The 22245-nt window shown below is 34.0% G+C and overlaps 2 protein-coding genes across 3 annotated transcripts; both read right to left on the reverse strand.

The window, feature by feature from the left end:
* Window positions 1-2745: 2745 nt before the first annotated feature.
* Window positions 2746-12208, reverse strand: LOC128181292 (ecto-NOX disulfide-thiol exchanger 2-like). The gene is made up of 14 exons (XM_052849646.1): window positions 12129-12208; window positions 10756-10790; window positions 10374-10487; window positions 10133-10278; window positions 9911-10019; window positions 9476-9682; window positions 8917-9150; window positions 8365-8577; window positions 7363-7469; window positions 5156-5294; window positions 4762-4922; window positions 3883-3999; window positions 3566-3674; window positions 2746-3205 (listed from the first exon to the last, which is right to left on the reverse strand). The coding sequence occupies exons 2-14, from the start codon at window positions 10775-10777 to the stop codon at window positions 2970-2972; spliced, it is 1914 nt and encodes a 637-aa protein (XP_052705606.1). The 5' UTR covers window positions 10778-10790; window positions 12129-12208; the 3' UTR covers window positions 2746-2969.
* Window positions 12209-12658: 450 nt separating this feature from the next.
* Window positions 12659-22195, reverse strand: LOC128180072 (uncharacterized). 2 transcript variants are annotated; one of them, XM_052847885.1, is made up of 8 exons: window positions 22069-22195; window positions 19658-19778; window positions 15873-16033; window positions 15575-15646; window positions 15068-15226; window positions 14734-14854; window positions 14455-14579; window positions 12659-14313 (listed from the first exon to the last, which is right to left on the reverse strand). In XM_052847885.1, the coding sequence occupies exons 1-8, from the start codon at window positions 22098-22100 to the stop codon at window positions 14115-14117; spliced, it is 990 nt and encodes a 329-aa protein (XP_052703845.1). In that variant the 5' UTR covers window positions 22101-22195; the 3' UTR covers window positions 12659-14114. The 2 variants fall into 2 exon arrangements, with proteins under 2 accessions (XP_052703845.1, XP_052703846.1); XM_052847886.1 differs by lacking the exons at window positions 19658-19778; window positions 22069-22195 and adding an exon at window positions 16500-17779.
* Window positions 22196-22245: the final 50 nt, after the last annotated feature.

The following is a 22245-nucleotide window of genomic DNA, read 5'->3' on the forward strand; positions in this document are numbered from 1 at the left end:
CTTGAAAACAAAATGCAACAAGAGCCATGGGCCACATCGCTCACCTGGGGAACAATAGGTATGATAAAATCAGCTTAATGGAGTCATAATACAAACAATCTGGACAATGTACAATAATACATACATGTAGATCCTGTATAAATAAAATCCATTTTTCCCCCTGGATATTCTTATGTTTATAATCATTAGTCCCTTTTCTAACAGGCTGACTTTATAGTCATATCATATTATGAGTATTGCAGTTCTCAAAAAGATCCTTAATAATTGTTTATATATGGGATATAAAGCTACATCAAACTCTGAACCTTTTAGTGAGGCCGAAGAATTGTCCTGGAGGCAACAATTATAAAGAATCATCTGGCTGATTAGTTTCTGAGAAGATTTTAAAAGATTTACTCTATATATTCCTATGTAAAACATTAACATCCCCCAATGTGGCCCCACCCTACCCCCTGGGATCATGATTTTCACAACTTTGAATCTACACTACCTGAGGATACTTCCACACAAGTTTCAGCTTTCCTGGCTGATTAGTTTCTGAGAAGAAGATTTTTAAATATTTACTCTATATATTCCTATGTAAAACTTTGACCCTCCATTGTGCCCCACCCTACCCCCAGGGATCATGATTTCAACAACTTTGAATCTACACTACCTGAGGATGCTTCCGCACAAGTTTCAGCTTTCCTAGCTGATTAGTTTCTGGAAGGAAGATTTTTAAAGATTTACTCTATATATTCCTATGTAAAACTTCGACTCCCCCCCCCCCACTTGTGGCCCACCCACCCCCTGGGATTATGATTTTCACAACTTTGAATCTACACTACGTGAGGATGCTTCCACACAAGTTTCAGCTTTCCTGGCTGATTAGTTTCTGAGAAGAAGATTTTTAAAGATTTAGTCTATATATTCCTATGTAAAACTTTGACCCCCATTGTGGCCCCACCCTACACCCGGGGGTCATGATTTTCACAACTTTGAATCTACACTACCTGAGGATGCTTCCACACAAGTTTCAGCTTTCCTGGCTGATTAGTTTTTGAGAAGGAGACTTTTAAAAGATTTACTCTAAATATTCCTATGTAAAACTTTGACCCCCATTGTGGCCCCACCCTACCCCCTGGGGTCATGATTTTCACAACTTTGAATCTACACTACCTGAGGATACTTCCACACAAGTTTCAGCTTTCCTGGGTGATTAGTTTCTGAGAAGAAGATTTTTAAAGATTTACTCTATATATTCCTTTGTAAAACTTCGACCCCCATTGTGGCCCCACCCTTCCCCCGGGGGTCATGATTTTCACAACTTTGAATCTACACTACCTGAGGATGCTTCCACACAAGTTTCAGCTTTCCTGGCTGATTAGTTTTTGAGAAGAAGACTTTTAAAAGATTTACATATTGTACTCTAAATATTCCTATGTAAAACTTCGACCCCCATTGTGGCCCCACCCTACCCCCGGGGGTCATGATTTTCACAACTTTGAATCTACACTACCTGAGGATACTTCCACACAAGGTTCAGCTTTCCTGGCTGATTAGTTTTTGAGAAGAAGATTTTAAAAGATTTACTCTATATATTCCTATGTAAAGCTTCGACCCCCATTGTGGCCCCACCCTACCCCCGGGGGTCATGATTTTCACAACTTTGAATCTACACTACCTGAGGATGCTACCATACAAGTTTCAGCTTTCCTGGCTGATTAGTTTTTGAGGAGAAGATTTTTAAAGATTTACTCAATATATTCCTTTGTAAAACTTCGACCCCCATTGTGACCCCACCTTACCCCCTGGGGTCATGATTTTCACAACTTTGAATCTACACTACCTGAGGATACTTCCACACAAGTTTCAGCTTTCCTGGCTGATTAGTTTTTGAGAAGAAGATTTTAAAAGATTTACTCTATATATTCCTATGTAAAACTTCGACCCCCATTGTGGCCTTACCCTACCCCCGGGGGTCATGATTTTCACAACTTTGAATCTACACTACCTGAGGATGCTTCCACACAAGTTTCAGCTTTCCTAGCTGATTAGTTTCTGGAAAGAAGATTTTTAAAGATTTACTCTATATATTCCTATGTAAAACTTCGACCCCCCCCCTTGTGGCCCACCCACCCCAAGGGATCATGATTTTCACAACTTTGAATCTACACTACCTGAGGATGCTTCCACACAAGTTTCAGCTTTCCTGGCTGATTAGTTTCTGAGGAGAAGATTTTTAAAGATTAACTCTATATATTCCTATGTAAAACTTTGACCCCCATTGTGGCCCCACCCTACACCCGGGGGTCATGATTTTAACAACTTTGAATCTACACTACCTGAGGATGCTTCCACACAAGTTTCAGCTTTCCTGGCTGATTAGTTTTTGAGAAGGAGACTTTTAAAAGATTTACTCTAAATATTCCTATGTAAAACTCAGGTGAGCTAAAAATGGCGGGAAAAGGTTGTCTTTAAGATTATATTTCTTAATTGTGGGCACTTGAATAAAAATGAACATAATGTAAAAACATCACATATATATGTGTACAAAGAAAACAAAGAATTACAGTAAAATGATGATGTTCATTTTACGGGGCCAGGCCCATGTCATATATAGTCCTTTAATGCAAAAAGCAGTGTGCAAGGAAAAAATACCCTGTATATGACTATAAATTTACGATGTTTAAAAGATTCCCAATTATGTTACAGAGGAGGGCCCAGAAGAGTCTACCTTCTCATAGAGAAAAATAACTTTGTATATCGCAATAAAATGTTTTTTATTTCAATATCGACAAAAGTGAATTGAAGTACTGATAACAAAAACAAAATAGCCTCAAAAACAATGCAATGAACAGCTAATGAAACAAAATGTAGACAGAATGATGGATCAATGTTGAATGCACTGGCAAGAAGCTAAAACAAATTAGCTATAAAGCTTGACATTGGTATTAAAATATCTCAGCTAGTCACAAGATCCATTAGTGTTAGCTATTAAAGCTAAATGGGATGAATGCTGTGTTGGAATAGGCAACAAACTGCCATTTCTTCTCTATCCCTGCTCCCACACCACTCATGTTCAGTTTAAACAACATGGGGAGACGCAATAAGAGTTCCTCTAGTTCACTGGTTCGAGTGCTGACATTCAGCTGGGATAGATAGGACCAAATGTAGTCCACACTGGCTCCATTAGGGTGGACATGTAGGAAACAGGATACTAAACCTGTAAAATAAACCAAGAATTCAACAGAGTCAAAATAGCTGATAGACTTAATATCCCTTAAAGCTAGAAGTATTTTCAATAGCACTATGCATTAAAATGTAAGGGGGGAAACAACATTTTTCAAATGCATATTTAAAATGAAAATATTTGTAGCATAAACCCACCACCAACAGGCTTTTGCTGGGATATTATTAGCCTTCTAAAATTAGCTTGCAACATTAATACAGATAATAAAAATTTCAAAATCAGATGAAATCATGTTTTGTAAGATTACATCTACAAAATGAGTAAACAGCTACAAGATTTCAGCCATTTGATGAGATATCAGCTTTTCTGCGAGTTTGATCTCGTTAAGCTTACCTATGAGTTTTGTCTCTTTCTCTGTCAGAGTTAGTCCTGTACTGCTGACTGTGGACACAGACGTTTCTTTACTAGAACTCTGTTTTTCTTCTGATGTTGTTCCTTCTTCCTGCAATCAAAATTATAAATGTTAAACATAGATAAACAATGATGAAGTGTGTTCAAAATCGAGGCCAAATCCAACATCGTTTAAAGATATTGTTGAATTCTGGTGCTGTATCTCAAACAAGCGTTATCTTAAATATCTTTGTCGAAGTGAACAGGACTTCCAACAGAAATCCTCACATATATTATCAAAAGTTTTTCCTCAGAAATACCTTATCCTCTGAGCCTTCACTAGATTTCTCTGCCTTCTTCTCTTCAAGTTGAGACTGCTTTACTGCTTTCAACTCATTCTCAAACTGCTTACACTCCATTTTGGCTTGAATCAGTTGCTGCCATAAATAAAGAAAATAATCCAACATTATATTGCCATACAACCCTCTAGGCTGCTATTTCCTAAAATCTGCTTAATCATCAATTCTTACTTTCTGTTCAATCACCATAAAAACATTAAGCAAATATCCATTATATAATGTACCCCCACTCTGAGTGCCCCCTATCTTTTGCATGCCCTGCATGGCTTGCTGTAGGATTTTCATGTACCCTCACTCTGAGTGCCCCCCCTACCTGTTACATGCCCTGCATGGCTTGCTGTAGGATTTTCATGTACCCCCACTCTTAGTGCCCCCCCCCTACTTGTTGCATGCCCTGCATGGTTTGCTTTACGATTTTCATGTACCCTCACTCTGAGTGCCCCCCTACCTGTTGCATGCTGCATGGCTTGCTGTAGGATTTTCATGTACCCCCACTCTGAATGCCCCCCTACCTGTTGCATGCCCTGCATGGCTTGCTGTAGAATTTTCATGTACCCCCACTCTGAATGCCCCCCTACCTGTTGCATGCTGCATGGCTTGCTGTAGGATTTTCATGTACCCCCACTCTGAATGCCCCCTACCTGTTGCATGCCCTGCATGGCTTGCTGTAGGATTTTCATGTACCCCCACTCTGAGTGCCCCCCTACCTGTTGCATGCCCTGCATGGCTTGCTGTTGGATTTTCATGTACCCCCAGTCTGAGTGCCCCCCCTACCTGTTGCATGCCCTGCACGGCTTGCTGTAGGATTTTCATGTACCCCCACTCTGAATGCCCCCCTACCTGTTGCATGCCCTGCATGGCTTGCTGTAGGATTTTCAGTTGACTGTCTTTCTCTGATAAACCATTGACTTTTTCTGCCTTCATCATCTCCAGCTCATTCTTGTAAGCCTCAATCTGACATTTCAGGGAATCGTTTTCTTCCCTCATTGTGCCTCTTGCCACTATATAATCGAGTAAAATTATAAGTACTGTAATTTTAACAGTCTTTCCAGATCAATTCTCTTCTCTAGTTATGTTGTGTTTCATATTTTAAAAAAAATCTTATTCAAATATACACTAAATATGAATACAAGTGTGTTCTGCAATGCATATATTTTTGATACACATGTGTTTACAGTCATTCATTACAGAAATCACAGTGCCACCATGAATGTTACTAGCATAAAATACTCACAGAATTCCTGCAGCTGTTGAGGATTAAACGGTTCATCTGGCTTTTTCTTTTTCGGTTCTGATGGCTCCTCGTCTGACATTTCCATGTCGTCATCCATCCGCGTGCTGAGGAACTCCTCTAGTTGGTTCTGCTTGATCTCCTGGTTGCATAAAATAAATAAGCCATGCTTATGCAACTTTCATTTTGAGCAGAGGGCATCAACACTCTCCTTGTATCACTTCTTTTATAATAAATACTCTTATAATGTGAGCTGATATTCCACATGGAAAATATGATATCATTGTCAAATCCAATCCTTCTTTTCCATCTCCCTTCATTGTCATTTGACAGATGGAGCAAGGGTTTGTTGATTGTCATATAAATCAAACCCTTGAGCATCTTCATTTTCTGAACTGATTCATAACTTACCTTCAAAATCTTAAATGAATTTGAGATGTCATATTATCTTGGACTTAATCATGTTAGTGTTGTACATGTATTTATCTCAGGATTTCAAAGATTGTAAATTACTCATTATCAAGGGAAGAAACTCTCTACTTTTACCTTTTTCCTATTCTACATGTAAAACATGTAAATTTCTCAATTTTATCACCACAAGTACATTGCATTTGTTAGTGATTCACAGTTCAAGTAAAATAACATTTTCTCATTATAGAAAGTTGTATTATTTTTTTTTTTCGAAAAAAGCTCTGAAGTGCAGAAAAAATAGGAACCAAACCCTGACAATTTCTTGACTTTCTAGTTAAAATTACAAACTAAACTACTTCACACAACATAGCTAAACCCGAATGCATGTACTGGTATATTACTTTGAACTGCTGTGGAGGTTTAGAAAAGTATACATTTTATACCTCATGTTTACACAAAAGTTAAAATCATCTTAGTTGGAAGTTCCACATCTCTATACCTCTTTTCATTCAGGAATAATCGGAACCCATTGTTGCTAAATAAAACCAATCCTTGCAAGAATTTGACTACACTACTGTCAAAATACTGTTTGATTTTGTATTTAAAAAAAATGAATGATAGAAATACTTTTATCAAAGTATAGCAGTTAGACAGTTAAAACAGTGGACTTTGAGAGCACTGAGATAAGATACGTGATGAAATGTATCAAAACAATAAATGGTAACTGACTGGGCTAACATTGCAACACTACATACAATACCTGGTATAAAACAGAACCGGATTTAATCGAAGCAGGGATGGGGTAATTGAAAAAAGTATTTGTAATTGAGTGTAATTAATTACATTTTTCAAAGTAACTGAAAGTAATTGGTAATTGAGTCTGTCTTCAATTACAAGTAATTGAATGTATTTAAATACATTCCAAAAATATTGTGTATTTTCAATTACTTTTCAATTACATCTCAATTACTTTTTTCCAAGTTTAAAATATAAAAAAGGTGTCTTATAATGATAAATACATGTAGATTTTATACATGTTTGGCATGGACTTTTGTTTATACAATAATTAAATTCCCATAATGTTTCTTATGTTTATACAGCATGACACACTGCCCAGAGCAATAGGTAATGATCTTATTTTGTGGAGTTGTGAACTCCTCCAATACCCAAGAACCCCAATTGATTTTAGACTCAAGGGAATAAAAATATCTCATTCTTGTGAATTATAGCAATTATTATTTATATACTGATATGTTGTACTGCTGAAAGTTGTACTTTTTGAATAAACATAGTTTTCATATGTGAATAAAGATTAATTCACTATTGAGAAAATATTATTAAGAACCAAAAATGAACTCAATGGTACTTAATGAATTTAATGTTAAAGAAAATTTTCAAGAAATCTGATCTGAACTGAACTATACGACCTTTAAAAACATAACCGTACATAAAGCCATGTATAATGTCGTTAATATATATGTTCTCAAAATTTAAAAAATAAAACTAAAGTAATTGAAATGTAATTAATTACATTTATCAAAGTAATTGAGAGTAATTAATTACATTTTAAAAAATCAATGTAATTGTAATTGCAAGTAATTGATAAAATTGTCGATGTATTTGAAAGTAATTAATTACTTTTCAAAGTAATTGACCCCAACTCTGAATCGAATTCTTAATTCTTTGGATTTTACCCAAAGTCCACTGTAAATATGTCAAAAGCACAGAAAAAAGAGTTGATTCTTACAAGGACCGTGCTAAGTAAAGGAGATACCCTACCTGTCAACAAGAAAGCCTACCTGAGCCTGCTTGAACCAGAGCTCTAAGTTCTTGCGTTGAGCCTTACTAAAATGATCCCAGTTGCGCTGTTTGCGTGAGCTGCTAAAGACTTTCTCAATCTGATCGACTTGGAACAGGAATAAAACATTCAGGTTACTTACACAATAAATATTACACAAATGAATTACAGCAGGGGCTTTGTTGGGAATAAACTGGTGTCCAGGGTAACCAGTTTATTTTTTCCTGCTGTAGTTGAGCTTGTTCTCACCAAAGAAAAGGAATCCAATGTTTATAGAATGCCACTCTTTCCTGGAATCTGTGTGGAATTTCATTTCATGTATACATTGTTAATTTTGGGGGAATTTGTTTCAAACTTTACAAAATGGTGCATATTTAACATATTCCACACAAGTTCCATTGATTCCAATACAGTATATAAAGAAGATCATAAATGCCACAAATAATTTTTAAGAATAAATAGAAAATTAAGTACTTGTAGTTTGTGATAAACTTGAATACTAAGATCACTGTGGCAGATATGAATACAACTAAATCTACTGTCATCTTACCATAGATGATCATCGTTATGCATATTTTACTTCTGATTTTCTCTAAATAAGAATTCTAAATGACACAGTTGATTATTACTGCTCATATGCATGAAATTTTCTATCTTTCTTTAATTTTGAATGTTACTAAACTAATCTGACAAATGAATCAACAATTAAATCACAAAGTATCTAAAAATCAAATCTTTTTAGAGAAAACCAAAGCAGCAACAGCAATGAAGAATACGTAGAATGCAGTTTTTAGTCTCTAAGCATATACATGTACATGAAAATTTGATTATTTAATCATTTGCACAAATTAACATTACCTTATCTTGCTGATATCATATACATACCAAACGAATTTCATCTTCTCATATGGTGTGAACTTTATACGACTTTTACCATTTCCATAAGCAAAATTCCTCTCACTCAAAGTCTGATCTTTTTTTACAGAAAAAATAAAATGCTTACATTGGTGTAGAATTCCTTCAAAAATATTTCGGAAATTTTCTTTCATTTTTTGCAGAGCCTCCTCTTGGTTTTGTTTTTCCGACAGCAATCGTCGAACCTGGGAGTTTGTGCATTGAATCATGCTGTAGAAATTAGTGACATTTCGTTTTGTTAGATCCCCCCTTTCCAACCATGTCATAAGAATCTGTGAGGCTTTCATAAACTCGTCATCAGCTGAAATAAAAAAAATTTCAATTCATCCAACTTCAAACTAAAGGATTCAAAATTTAAAAGACTACAGCACCTAACTCAGGGGGCCATAAAACAGTCTCATTTTTACAAAGGAATATATTGTAGAAATGTAAGACAGATCAAGAGAGCTTGTATAAGTTTTGTGTTCTTGGGACCTGTTTAACAGAATTTACTGTTATGGAAAAGTGGGTCTAATACCAGAGAGCTTGTTTAGGTTCATGGCCCTGGAACCTGGTTTTGCTTCTGAGAAACAATTACGGTTTACATGTTGTATAGTTTCTGACTTATTTTAATTAGTAAAACATGATAAGAGATGCCTACATTTTAGTTGCTCCATGAGTACATAGGCCTCGTGGTCACTGTAGTGGACAATGGGGGGAGGACTTGGGGGGTGGAGACGGTCCTCCTCCAGTCTCTGCCGATGCCTCATCTCCCTGGCCAGCATCCTCTGCTTACACTCATACTCGTACTGATCGTCTCGGGCCTGGGCATAGTCCACATGGAGCCGCCCTGTGTTTGGTTTATCATCTTTGTCCTCTATCTTCATTCTGTAACCTGCTCACAGAAATAGAAAGATCTCATGAGGTGACATGTTAAAGCCTTATAATAGATATGTAAAAGGATTTCTTATCTAATTCAAGCAGTATAAGAAGGGATTATACAATGCAAGCACCATGAATCAGAAAAGATGTATTAAGAACATTTTTTTTCTCAACTAAAAAGAATGAGATTGAAACATGGAATTGATAGTGCAAGACATTTCAAGTCATAAAATCATTGTGTCGAAATATATGTAATGAAATAATGTGATTCGTATACTAAAAGCAAGCTATTTAACAATACACAACCTTTAAATGGGTTACTTGAAACTAGTAATGACCTGATAGAAATAAAGATCTGTCCACGCTTTCCTCAAGTTCATATCGAATGTGGCAGAAATTTTTCTTCCCCTTCCTGATACTGACAATCATTCCAAAGTTTGCAAAGGCCTCCCCAATGATTTCCTCTGTTACATTCTCTGGTAATCCTCCCACAAAGGCTGTTCTACATCCCGGGGGTCTCTCTCTAGTGGTGGGGGGAGGGGCATCTGTCACAAAACAAAATCCAAAGAGTAAACAATTGCTTTTAAACTGTAAAATCATGTAAGATAAATGAAATAACGAATACATCATGAAAAGAACATTTTATCCAGATTTTTTCCAAGGGTCAAGAAGAGTGGAAATGGTATATACATGTATACTCGGACACAGTCTTGGTTTGTTTTTTGTTTTTTTACTCTGACTTACTTTGGCCTTCATTTCACTCTACTACTTACTTGGTGGAGGTGGGTATAACACACAGGTTTTCAGGGTGATTATTTCTTTAGGCATGAACTGCATCAACATGTCCTGATTGTTAGGACCCATTGGTCCCCAACCACCATACTGAAAACAAACCAACACATCAACTGGTGAAAGCAGTTCTGTCACATTTATAAAGGCTTGACATAATATTTCACTAAAAGTGTCATGGAAAATACCATGGAAGTTCCACTGACCTGGTTAAACATCATCATCATGCTTGGGTCAGTCCCCATCATGGGACCCTGCATCATGCTCCCCATGAGGCCTCCTCCCCCTGCATTTCCACTGCCAAAGAATCCCTGACCCATCATGTCTCCACCCCCTGTACTACTCACTTGGTCTGAAATAAATTTAAAATGACCCTCTTTATAAAAAACATTTCCTATTTCCATGCAATGTCTTTGTTTATTTAATTTCTAATGTATTCAGCAATACCTGGATCTCCCTCCAGTGCCATGGGGGGCTTCCCTTTGTTTGTGTTAAACTGTAGTGGTGCATTGTTGTGCATGGGGTCCATTCTTCCAGGAGGGATCTGTGGACCAATTAAACCTACAACAGCATTAAAACAGGACATAACATAAAAGGATATATGCATCTCCATACAATGTCCTTCAAATTCACATTTAATCATATCATCTATAGGAAACAATTCTAGAAACTGACTAAAACATGTATAAGGAAGATCGCAGTATATTTACAAATAACATCAAATCATGTTTTTTGGTTTTCTTTTTTTTTGTTGTTATACAAATGAAATTAGGAAATAATGTATTAGGGTGTACCTATCTCTATTACTGTTAAAAATAATTAGTATTACCTTGATTGAATGAGTTTGACATTCTTCTGAACTTTCTGAAATCAAAAAATATCTTTTCATAAACATAGAAAAATTATGTAGGACTTTTAATAACAAATCAAGTCCTGAACAATTCAAGGTTTCATCAATCTAGTTCAGATATTCTATATAGATAAATGGACAGGCAAAGTATGTACAGGTGTACATGTAGTCCGAAATATCTGACGTTTTTCTGGCTTTTTTACGACTTTGATATTTACTTGCCAGGAAAATGTCAGAACCGGCGCCATTACGAAAACTGGAAATTTCGGACGAAGTTTTCTAGTTTTCGTAATGGCGCCGGTTCTGATGTTTTCCTGGCAAGTAAATATCAAAATCGTTAAAAAAGTTAGAAAAACGTCAGATATTTCGGACTAGTGTACATGAACAGTGATGAACAGGTCCAGCACAATCTCTTGATTTAGCTATATAGCTTGAAAAAGCTATATAGCTTTATAAAGCTATTCAAAATAGCTTGATAAAGCTATTTATGTGCAGTTTTTGAAGAAAATATTTATTGGAAGAAATGGACAAAAAATCGCAATTAACTTGCTACTCATATTTTCACAACTGACCATTATAAACTTGACCACAATTATAGATAGTTTTAACACTGCAGCTTTTAAACACTTATAAGCAAAAAATATATTTCCATTGTTTGGGTAACTGTTTGCCACTTTGTGTGCAATGGGGCGTGGATAAGTATGATTTCTTCTCATTGTGATAAATTATTACCAATCAATTATCTTGTTTACCATAACTGACCTCCTTTATATTTCATTCAAGAAGTAACTGTGTGGTCATGAATTAGTTGCCCCCAAACTTTTAGTGCAAAGTCTCTTAAGAAGGCGCAAATTGATGAGTAATTTTTACATGCATTGTTCACAGAACAGTTCAAAGTTGAAAACTATCACTGGACTAAAGTGCGATTTTTTATACATACTGATAAAATTAAAAATGAAGAAAAATGTATGACAAAATAGCTAAATGAAGCTACTCTGAATAGCTTAATAAAGCTGTTTAGCTTATTCAAGCTATATAGCTAAATCTGGAGATTGTGCTGGACCTGATGAAGGCAGAAAGCCTGACCACTTCAATAGTATGGTTTGCGATTTTGGCAAGATGCAAGTTAAAGAAATTGATTTCTATCTTTATCCAAACTTATTATTATTGCATATAGTGCAATGCACCTCATTTTCTCATGACCCAACTCACAACAAATGGCGACTGCAGATAATGTCGACTTGACAAATCAAGTGAAGGTTAAAGTAATTTTTCTAATGCATGATAAAAAACTCAAGCTTGAATAGTGTAGGATCTGCTTAATTCCAAAGATTTAAGTTAAGAAATCTTACTCTATAACCGTATTATAACTATATTGGCTTAGCTCATCCCAATCGCCTTTTTTCTTCAACGACCTTCACCTTTTATTTTTATAGAAATTCAACAGGTCGTACGATTATTTTTCGTAAAACTTAAGGTCGTTAGCTTTTTTCGCGACCAGGGACGTATATACTTAGTATATGTCACAATTATGTATGCTATCATAAATATTGAATATGAACAATAATAAATAAATGTTGAGATTGCAAATACTTTTTCGACACGAGGCCTACAGGCCATACTGGTCACCTGAGTATATTTCATTGAAACCTGATGCTATACACAAACACATACGAATGTTCACGACTGGCGTTGTAGTTTAAGTTTTCCAAAGGTGGACGATGTATGTTGGAGGACAAATGCAGATAACAAAGGGTCAGCTGATACTGACCAAAGAAAAATGATTGCACAATGCACAAGTAATTGGATTTATATCTGTATATAATAATTCATTTATAAAGAGACATGAGAAGAGAAATACACAAACACAAGTAAATATAAATTCAACTTTATTTTATATAAATACAACAGTTAATCAAAAAGTAAAGTCATTTAACAGTATCATTTTTTGTTTTTAACCTGTTTTTAAAAGTGTACCAATAATTAAATTATAACATTTAGTATTGTACAATGTACTTTATAAAACTCTTAAAAATTTATTCATGTCAATTTCTCTGTTAAATAGAACATATGTTAAAAAAATACTATATATTTGAAATTAAAAAAACCCCAAAGATTAAATGATACTATACAGGCAATAGAAAAAAAACTTACTTTAAAGAAAAAATAAATACCATACTAAAACGTGCATTGCCAAATGAATTTTTGGCAAAAATTACAAAATTCGACTAAAAATCTTTGGCAAGCAGGGGTAAGACAATGAGAATTGGAATGCAAAAATACACAAAGACTTAAACTATACATGAACATGTGCCTTATCATAAAATATTGCATGTATTCATTCTTGTGACTATATAAAACTTGATTGTTTGAACTGTAAGTAAGGTGGCCATATCTAATTGACCCTCTTTTACAAAGGACTCTAGAATTAAAATGGCAATATATGCATATGGAAAAGACCATTTATTTTCCATGTTAAGGTCATTGTTTGAAGCACTCTTTGGTTAAAATATAAACCAGGACAGGACTAAAAAGAAAGAAAATATGCTCAATACAATGATCTGCTTTGACCTTGACCTAACACTTGATAAAGCCAGATGTAGCCAAAAGAAGAAACAATATGCTTAGGGCAAGAATTTTACAAAGCAATTTGCTATGACATTGACCCTGGACATATAATCACTAAATTTAGGGTCCGTTAACACCCATAAGCATTCCATTGATAAAGTATGAGCAGATATGGGCTTAAAAGTATGAGAAATATTGGGCAAAAGGGCTAAAATATATTCCATACACGAGATATTGGAAGGATAGACAGATTTACAATAAGATATTAGACATACTGAACCTGCAGAGCTGAACTCTTATATAAAAAATGTGTGTCAACAAAGTGATGAATAATGATTATAGTATACTAGTATTGCACTAATTTACAATGTCAAATTAAGTACATGTTTTATGTATATCATTATCATTTTCTATATCTTCAATGTCAGTGAATATGCACCACACACATAGTGTGCAAAATAATACTTTTCACTCAATAAACTTCATAACAAAAATTCAACAACCTAGATTAATAGTCAGAAAGAAACTATTCCATGTAAAAATGCCTTGATTTTTAAATAATACACTAAAGATAACAAACTCTAAACAGATAAATGGTGTAATGCTCAACCACTGTAACAATCAACAATGATACAAAGCATACAGCAATCTTGTATAGTCTACTGTCATTCGATACTAAAATACTGTGATGATGATGATGATAATGATGATGATGATGATGAAGAAATAAATTACATCAGGTTAAGAGTTGTTGACACCTAGCAACAGTTCTATTCACATTCATCCTCCACGAATCCTCGTTTACTAAACACATCTATGTAGTAATTGCCTCCATTCATGATCAGCACAGTGGACATGACACCAAGGAATATACAGTGGGCAGTGTAAAAGTGGTACCAGATAAACACACCAGCCAGGCTCACAATGCAGAACAACCAGTTGAAGACGTAAAACATCAGGGGACGGCATCTTGAACAAAATAAAACAAAAATGCTTACATAATACATTCAAATTCCTGTCAAGCAAAATCGGGTACATGTAATTATTTTCATCTTCAAATTTTAACATAAGGAAATTTGGATTTTAATTGTTTAAATTCACAACATTTACCTTTCGCCACAAACATTGAATGTTTTATACAAGCAACTGTCCTGCTTCTTTCCGAGGTAGTTAAAACTTGTCACATACTCCTCACTGGGTTTTGCAACAATGTGAATTACTAGGAAGTAAATTCCCTACAAACAGATTAAATTTTTAAAATCTTTTTTCTTATTAACTTCATGTCATCTGAAACATGTAAACAATGAGCTTCAGTTTATATATTTCCTAGAGGTTATTGATTCTAGTTCAAAGTCATTTGATATTTATTAGAGGAAATTGGCTACATACACTGTGCAACAGAAAACAGGCAAAGGGAACAACCAGCAACCAAATGGGGGACAACTCCAGCATTTCTGGTACAAATTCATCAAACCAGTACTTGGATACTTCTTCTCTGTACCAACGGATTCTAAACCAAGAACAAAAATTCATTTGACTAAATATTATGTTATTACTGTGTGCATAAACACATCAATTTAGTGTACTTGATATAAAAGGTCATCTGGAAAGCACAGTTACATTGCATAATTATTATACAATTCCATCAAATTAGAACCTCATAATTAGGTCAAACTGAGTGATTAAACTTTAACAGCAGAACATAGCCAAATTTTACTCTCACCCAAACGACAGCAGGGCAGGCAGTATATGAATGTAGGCAGAGGTGACCTTGTCTGTGCTGTGAAAAACCAGGGAGTTCCTGTACACCACCATTGCCCAGATCAGGGGGCCGTTGGACAGGGCAAAAACCACCGCAAAAAACTTCTCATTGTATGGAACCCTAAAAACACAAAATCATTTTACTGTAGAAGCAGAAATATTTCTTGAGTATTTAATTTCTTTATTTTCATTGGCAGTAAAAATCAATGAAATAAAATCCATGATTTATTTTCAACCCAAGTATTAATAAATACAAGTACAGAGTTGATACGCATACATTTTTGCGATTACGATATGACAAAATTAAATGTCAAAGAAATTGTATTTCCCCATCGGTTTAAAACAACGAAATTTTAACCCAACAAAAATATGTGCTTTTACAGTATGTGCCCGGTATACAAATTTATTAACAAGTGTAACAATTATCATTAAATGCTTTTTTAAAATGAAAAGATGCAGTGACACCCACCAGATAAAACTGTACCACAAAATATTGGCATAGTAGCAGAAGTCCAACAGGAAATACTGCCATTTGTTTTTCCTGGAAAATAAAATCGCACATTTTGGGATATGCAATTCAGGTATGTAAGGTTTACAGTGATTTAAGGTACAGTATATCAGTATATAACTTCTACATTGATAATTTTTCCTGCATTTGTTTACTGATATGCAGAGAATCTATTCATTAGATACTAGTAATCTTGTTTTGCAGGAAACTTTTTTTTGTTGTTATTCAATAACAATTCTTTTGATTTTCTATCACTTACCAATACATGATGACCCGTATTAGAATCAAGATGGGGGTACTGACAGCATAGTAGTATGGTAGCAGCCATTGGGCGTAGACAGTTGCATGGGTGAGGAATATAATGGTTATTACAGCCACCACATACACAAACTTCTCAATGATCCTCGACTTCTTCCACTCCTGAAGCATTTTTAATAGAATATATCAATTTTCGACCTGCTTAAAAATGCATTTTGATTTTATCTTGAAAATGCACTTCAAAATTTTCTTTTTTTGGGGTACACAGAGGATAATATTTTAAATGCACTGACATTTTAGGAAAGACTTAAAACATTTTTACAACAAGAAATTAATTTTCAAGAAATGTTTAGAATATGAAGCTTAGTACCGGGGTATATTGATAGCCTATGACATTCTCAATCAAATAATGAGTTTTATAATACATGTTAAAATGTAACACTTTCATTAATATCATATCTCATGCTCATTTGAATTTTCTCTTTATTCACATTCTATACTCAACAGAAAACAACCTTCTTATGACTTTCACAAGCATGTATAGCAATTTGGCAACAAACATGATTTCAATTTACTTTCTCCTTGAAGATAAGATCTTTAAAAAGTCACCATTGACAAAAAGACCTACCTTTAAAGCATTTGTTTTAGACCCAGCCTCTAGCTGTTTATAGGGGACAGAACTCTGAACCGACTCCTCCATGATCAACACCTTTTACATAATATCTAGTCCCAAATTAAAGACACCATCTTTTGACTTATCTCACCAAGTTTGGTCATAATCCATTATTAATACCATCTCCTTAAGCACAAAGAAGTGATGAAAAGATCAGCTCATTATCTACAGGATATATTATCTTATCTTCTGTGATAAAAGGATGGCCAGCAATGAATGGCTACTACCCATATATAAACTAGCAGCTGTAGATTGAAATTCAGTCATGTAGTGTACTATTTTGAGGGGTAAGATTGATGTTGGTCAAAGTTTAAAGTACATCATCAAGCTCACAGCTGATGAAAACTGTCACACGAGTAAATAAACACCTTCCATTTTCAGTAACCCAGTTCAGTGTTACATAGTAGACAGTAGTGATGACAAAGGGTTGATAGTCCACTTATGTTTATGTTATAATTGTTGACTGCTGGTACTTGATTTGGTTGCTATGGAAGAGAAATGTGTATGCCCAATTAAACCTATATTAGTCTGGAATGACTTAATAATGGTATGAGGCGCCTTGAGGACATATTAAAATCAATTTTGATGAATAAGTACATCAGTTTCAAAACATAATCATCTTTACAGATTTTGACAATATTTAAGAAATAAATATTGCGGATACAGACAGAACAATTGCGATTACCGGTATAGAAAAATATTTGCAGCTCCTCATATTGGGCTTTTGGAGGGAAAGGACAATGGATATGCAAATATTTGACAATAAAATGCATTTGAAGAATTATTGAACAATGTAAAAGCTGTTGTTGCTTTTGAATGGAAATTACACTAAACTGAAGCTTTAACCTATTTACTTTAACCAGCATTTACTTATCTAACAAAGCCATTTTAAGCAATTTTTAATATCAAGAAAAGAAAGTTGAAGAATTTGTTGAATAAATGTATATATACACATTTCATAATTTCTGATTAGAAATATTGATATTTTGGGGGTCACATGAGAATTCAGGTGCTCTCTGAAAGTGTACCTTGTTTATAATTCCTAGTTCAAAATTAAATTATTGAAATGCATGTGTCAGTTAAGTCAATGATCTTTTATCAATTTATCCCATGTCAATACACAACTCTGTGTTGGTTTGTTTGTTCATCTCGGTGCAATGTATGTACATGTATGAAATATGACCTTACTTCAATGATTAGGCTACATTCATGAACAAACATATTACCTTGAATTAGAATTAACATTACAGAATATGCATATTTACTCTTACAGTGCAGGAATGAAGATTTTTTTTTTTTAAAGTGGGGAGAAAGGCAAACTGACATAAAAATCTTAATAGGCAAAAAAGGGAGGGGGTGGTTAGCACTTTATCTATGATCTTATATTTTTTTAATAAACAAATGTAAAAATTATGAATTTCCATTTCATTTCAAACACATTTTCATATTGTTACAGAAAAGTAGAGAAGCCATATTACTTTAAATTTTTTTTTCATATACATGTACTAGTATGTAAATGTGAGAATAAGGTTAATTTGCTCTATAATGTTATATATAAGTACAGTAGGTAGAATTATTATGTTTGTCATAAAAAAAAACAAATTTCTACACCATATATTAACTACATGTATTAAAATAGATATTAGAAAGCAATTTATATAAAATCATAAAGTAAGTCTTTTTTCCATCAAAATTTCAAGATGAACAGATTTTTTTTATGGGGGTGCATGGGGTGGTGCATTAATACTTTATGTATATGTACAAACATATTGATTCTCTTAGTATAGAAGAAAATGCATGCATCTTTCAATCTATCTGCAACTGACAGCCAAAGATAAAGATCAATTCCAGATTACAAAAGTAGAAGGAAGAGATGGACTTTGGCAAATATAGATCACTATAGCTTGCTTACACATTATATTCAGGCTAGTATTTATAAATGTTTGATGTACTCCGACTCAAATATTTCAAGTAGCTCTTTTTTTTTTTTTTTGGTTTAATTTTCTTCCACATTGATAATCTAACTGTTCTTTTTTTTTTCTATAATGCGAAAGCTAAACAGATATAATATCTATTGATACAAAAACATAACCTAAATGTATTTTTAATATGACATGGACAATCAATTATCAAATTAAAAAAGCTGAAAAAGATTATTGGGTAGGGGAAATTCTGATGGGTCGGTCAGAGTACATCAAACAAATCAATTCTTAATTTTGGCCTAAGCAGAAAAGAAAGCACTTGCTCACAATGGAGGATGAGAAAAGGCAACTGAGAGTGAGAATATACCATTGCCTCTTCAAATTGCCAAGCTCTGTATTTAAAAAACCTTGCTGTAAGCATATCAGAAATCTATTTTTCTGAATTATTTCTACATGATCTTGTACATGTAATTGTAATTAAAGTAAGATAGGATTTCAGTGTTGTCTCTAAAAATTAAAGTAGAAGGAGGAAATGAAAAAGTAGAAGGGGGTCTGGGTGTTTTGCTTATAGCTACATTGTGTTTGAAATGCAAAAATAGCCGGGTAATTAAGGCATTATAGTTGGGGGAATTCCCCGCCTCCCGGGTCTTAGAGACAACCCTGGGATTTCTAGACTAAATATCATATTAAGGACTAAAATACTACACTTTTTTCGTGCCACTGTGTACCAATACTATAAACTCCCTGGTGGAAGGAGAATTAGTATAGCAATAATATTGTATATCTGTTATATATTACTTCATTTGGAAGAAGAATTGCCTCATACTTACAATTCAAATATCTGCAATATGTACAATTAACAACATGCAAAAAGACTTCAGAATGTATCAAACAAGTTTCCACCGACACAAATCGCAGTCATGCAAACAACACATTATGTGATATACCCTTTATCAATAATTCTAATTCAAAATTTAATGTTTTCAAATCATGTACGAAATAAAAAATTGGCTTAAAGGATTAATTCTGACCAATTTATCTTTTTGTTTATTGTTTAAAGTAAATAAGCCTTTGTATGAAACAATAAGCTTCTGTGTTTAAAGCCTATGTAAAAGCTGCCTAATGTATGAAAATTTTCAGTTTAAGCAAAATGGCATATACAATTCAGCATTAATTCCTATATCCACTTACCAAGAGAACACTTTTAAGTTTATGCAACTTCCCATTGGTATTTCTAGCCTCCACCCACTGATGGGGCTTAACTTGAGGTCCACTGGATTCATATGTCACCTCTTCTTCAGCTGTTGCAAACCTTCCGAAATACAAAAGACTTTTTTAAATATAGATTGAATTTTAATGTAACACTAAGTATAAGGGATGTCAATTTTACTTGAAGAGACTAGTAAATTAATCGAACAATTGACTATTAAGAAAATTTTAGTCGATCATTGTGACCTATAGATATAGTCAAGTACTCGAATGCTGGTCTGGTTGACATCCCTACTAAATATACAAGATATTGATCAAGGATAACACTCAAGAAAAGAACTATATTTTAGATTTTCATAAACAAGTGTTTTCAAGACTTAAGTCTGGAAGTACGCATTACTTATTCTGCCATCATGTCATATCTGGGCCTCCAGGTATAAGTTATTTGTATAGTACAAAAATGAAAATTGGGTGCCAAAGGGTTATTCAGAATCACTTTGAAAAATGCAATGGTCTAAAATAGATATTCATTAATCAGTTAATTTATGAATTAAAGTACCACTCACACATGGATGTACATATATACATGCTATTCTCTTTTGAGAAGTGGACAGGCATAGCTTACATCCATATATATATATTATTCTCTTTTGAGAAGTGGATGTAGGCTATGCCTGTCCACTTCTTAAAAGAGAATAATATATATGCATGTCGTCGATTTACACAACTGCTGATAAATTTATCTTTGATCCTTTAATATCTCAATGCATTCTGTTTAACGTTAGAAATGCCTATATAACTATAGAATTTCATAAATTAAGATACAAAGCCACTCAATATAATAAAAGAATCAAAACTTCTATATGTTACATAAGTATTTACATTTTTAACAATTAATAGCGAGCGCAGCGAGGCGGCGCGAAGCGCCGCTCGCGTAGCGAGCTCTATAGACAACGTGTACGAACGGAGGAAATTCGAGTTGAAATCTGCACATTGTTCAAAGAAATTTTTATGAGGCCACGTGAAAAAGTTCTACTATCCCAGTGATCCTTTGCGGTACATAGCAACATGGTCGAACAGGAAGCGCTTCTAAGGAAAATTCTTACCTCTAAATCGCATACATCATATTCATTTAAATATAAAACATTAAAGTAAACAACACATATGCTTACGTAAAAATACCTGTACCTATCGACATATGACGTCATGCATGCATTTCCTTTCCCGAATTTGTCCGACAATTTACGAAAACTGTCGAGCTCAAAAGAAAGTTAAATATGACGTCACAGTGATCTCGCGCTTTAATTTCCCGCAATACATTTAGAGGTGGATCAAGCAGCTGTAACGTGTAGGAAGTACTCAGTATTAGTGTTAACGGTGACTCTTTGGCTGATTAGTTTTGTTTTGATAATTTGTTTTGCTTAGTAAATACACATGCAAGTTCCATGCTACATTTACTGTCATATTGATCCAATCATATATGCATACGTTAGGTAGGTGACAAAAATTAAAAAAGAAAAGTCCGATCATTATTACATGTAGATCTATGTGCAGCCACGTCATTTTGTAATGAATAAATAAAAGGAAAACAACCGAACTGTTAAAATATCTACATGTATTTGTTATAGTTGCATATGTGGTCAAACCTTTCAAAAATATTGGATATCATACACTATAGTGAGTGAGGGCACATGTCTACAACACTTATAGAGCGTACAAAAAAAAATTGATGTCACAGAGGAAAATACTAGTAATTAAAACACAGGTAACAGCAAGGAATAATAATAACAATAGAATGAGAAATAACACAGACACACAATTTATTGTTTACTGATTTTAATGATCATTATTTAAAGGTAAAGTAATGATAAAAAATAATTGTATTTACATAAAAAGAAACAAACGGCTTTGTGTTTATAAAAAATATTTTAATTAGTTTGTTTAACATTTTATTAATGCTCAGTGGCAGTTTGTTAGGAATGGACCATTGGAATTAGAGTTTTGTAACTTCGGTTTCCTTGCAGTGGTAAAAGTTTTCGAGACAAAGCCAAAGTTTTTTGGTTAGGGCAAGTCCACGGGTTGCATTTAACAATAATGACAGATGTGTGGTTTCTTCTGCGCTCGTCCCAACGGTTACACCGTAAAACATATTATTTAATCTTAATATATTTAAAATTACTTCACGAAACTTGTTGCAAGGTATTTACATATCACAACTCTAATAAAAATATATTGTATGATTACAGAAGTTCCACCATATTGTACGGTCCAGAGACATACAGAGATCATGTAAAACTTGATGTCCTTCATGTTATATTGGAAAAATCAATAATTTAAAAATATCTTCCGTATCTTTGTACCTCTTAAATGTTGTATATACAATTAAAACTTACTGTTTGGTATTTTCTTTGAGTGTGTCTCGCATGATGTCACTATTTAGTTTCAACAGAAACTATCCACTATCCGCTAATCCAGGATTCCACGTTGTCTGTCATTTCATCATGTTTTGGTTTCCCATGAATAATCTTTAACGTTATTTTTGATTGGCTAGCAATCGTCGAGCCGTTTTC

The sequence above is a fragment of the Crassostrea angulata genome, chromosome 4, assembly GCF_025612915.1.
Source record: "Crassostrea angulata isolate pt1a10 chromosome 4, ASM2561291v2, whole genome shotgun sequence".
Lineage (NCBI taxonomy): Eukaryota > Metazoa > Mollusca > Bivalvia > Ostreida > Ostreidae > Magallana > Magallana angulata.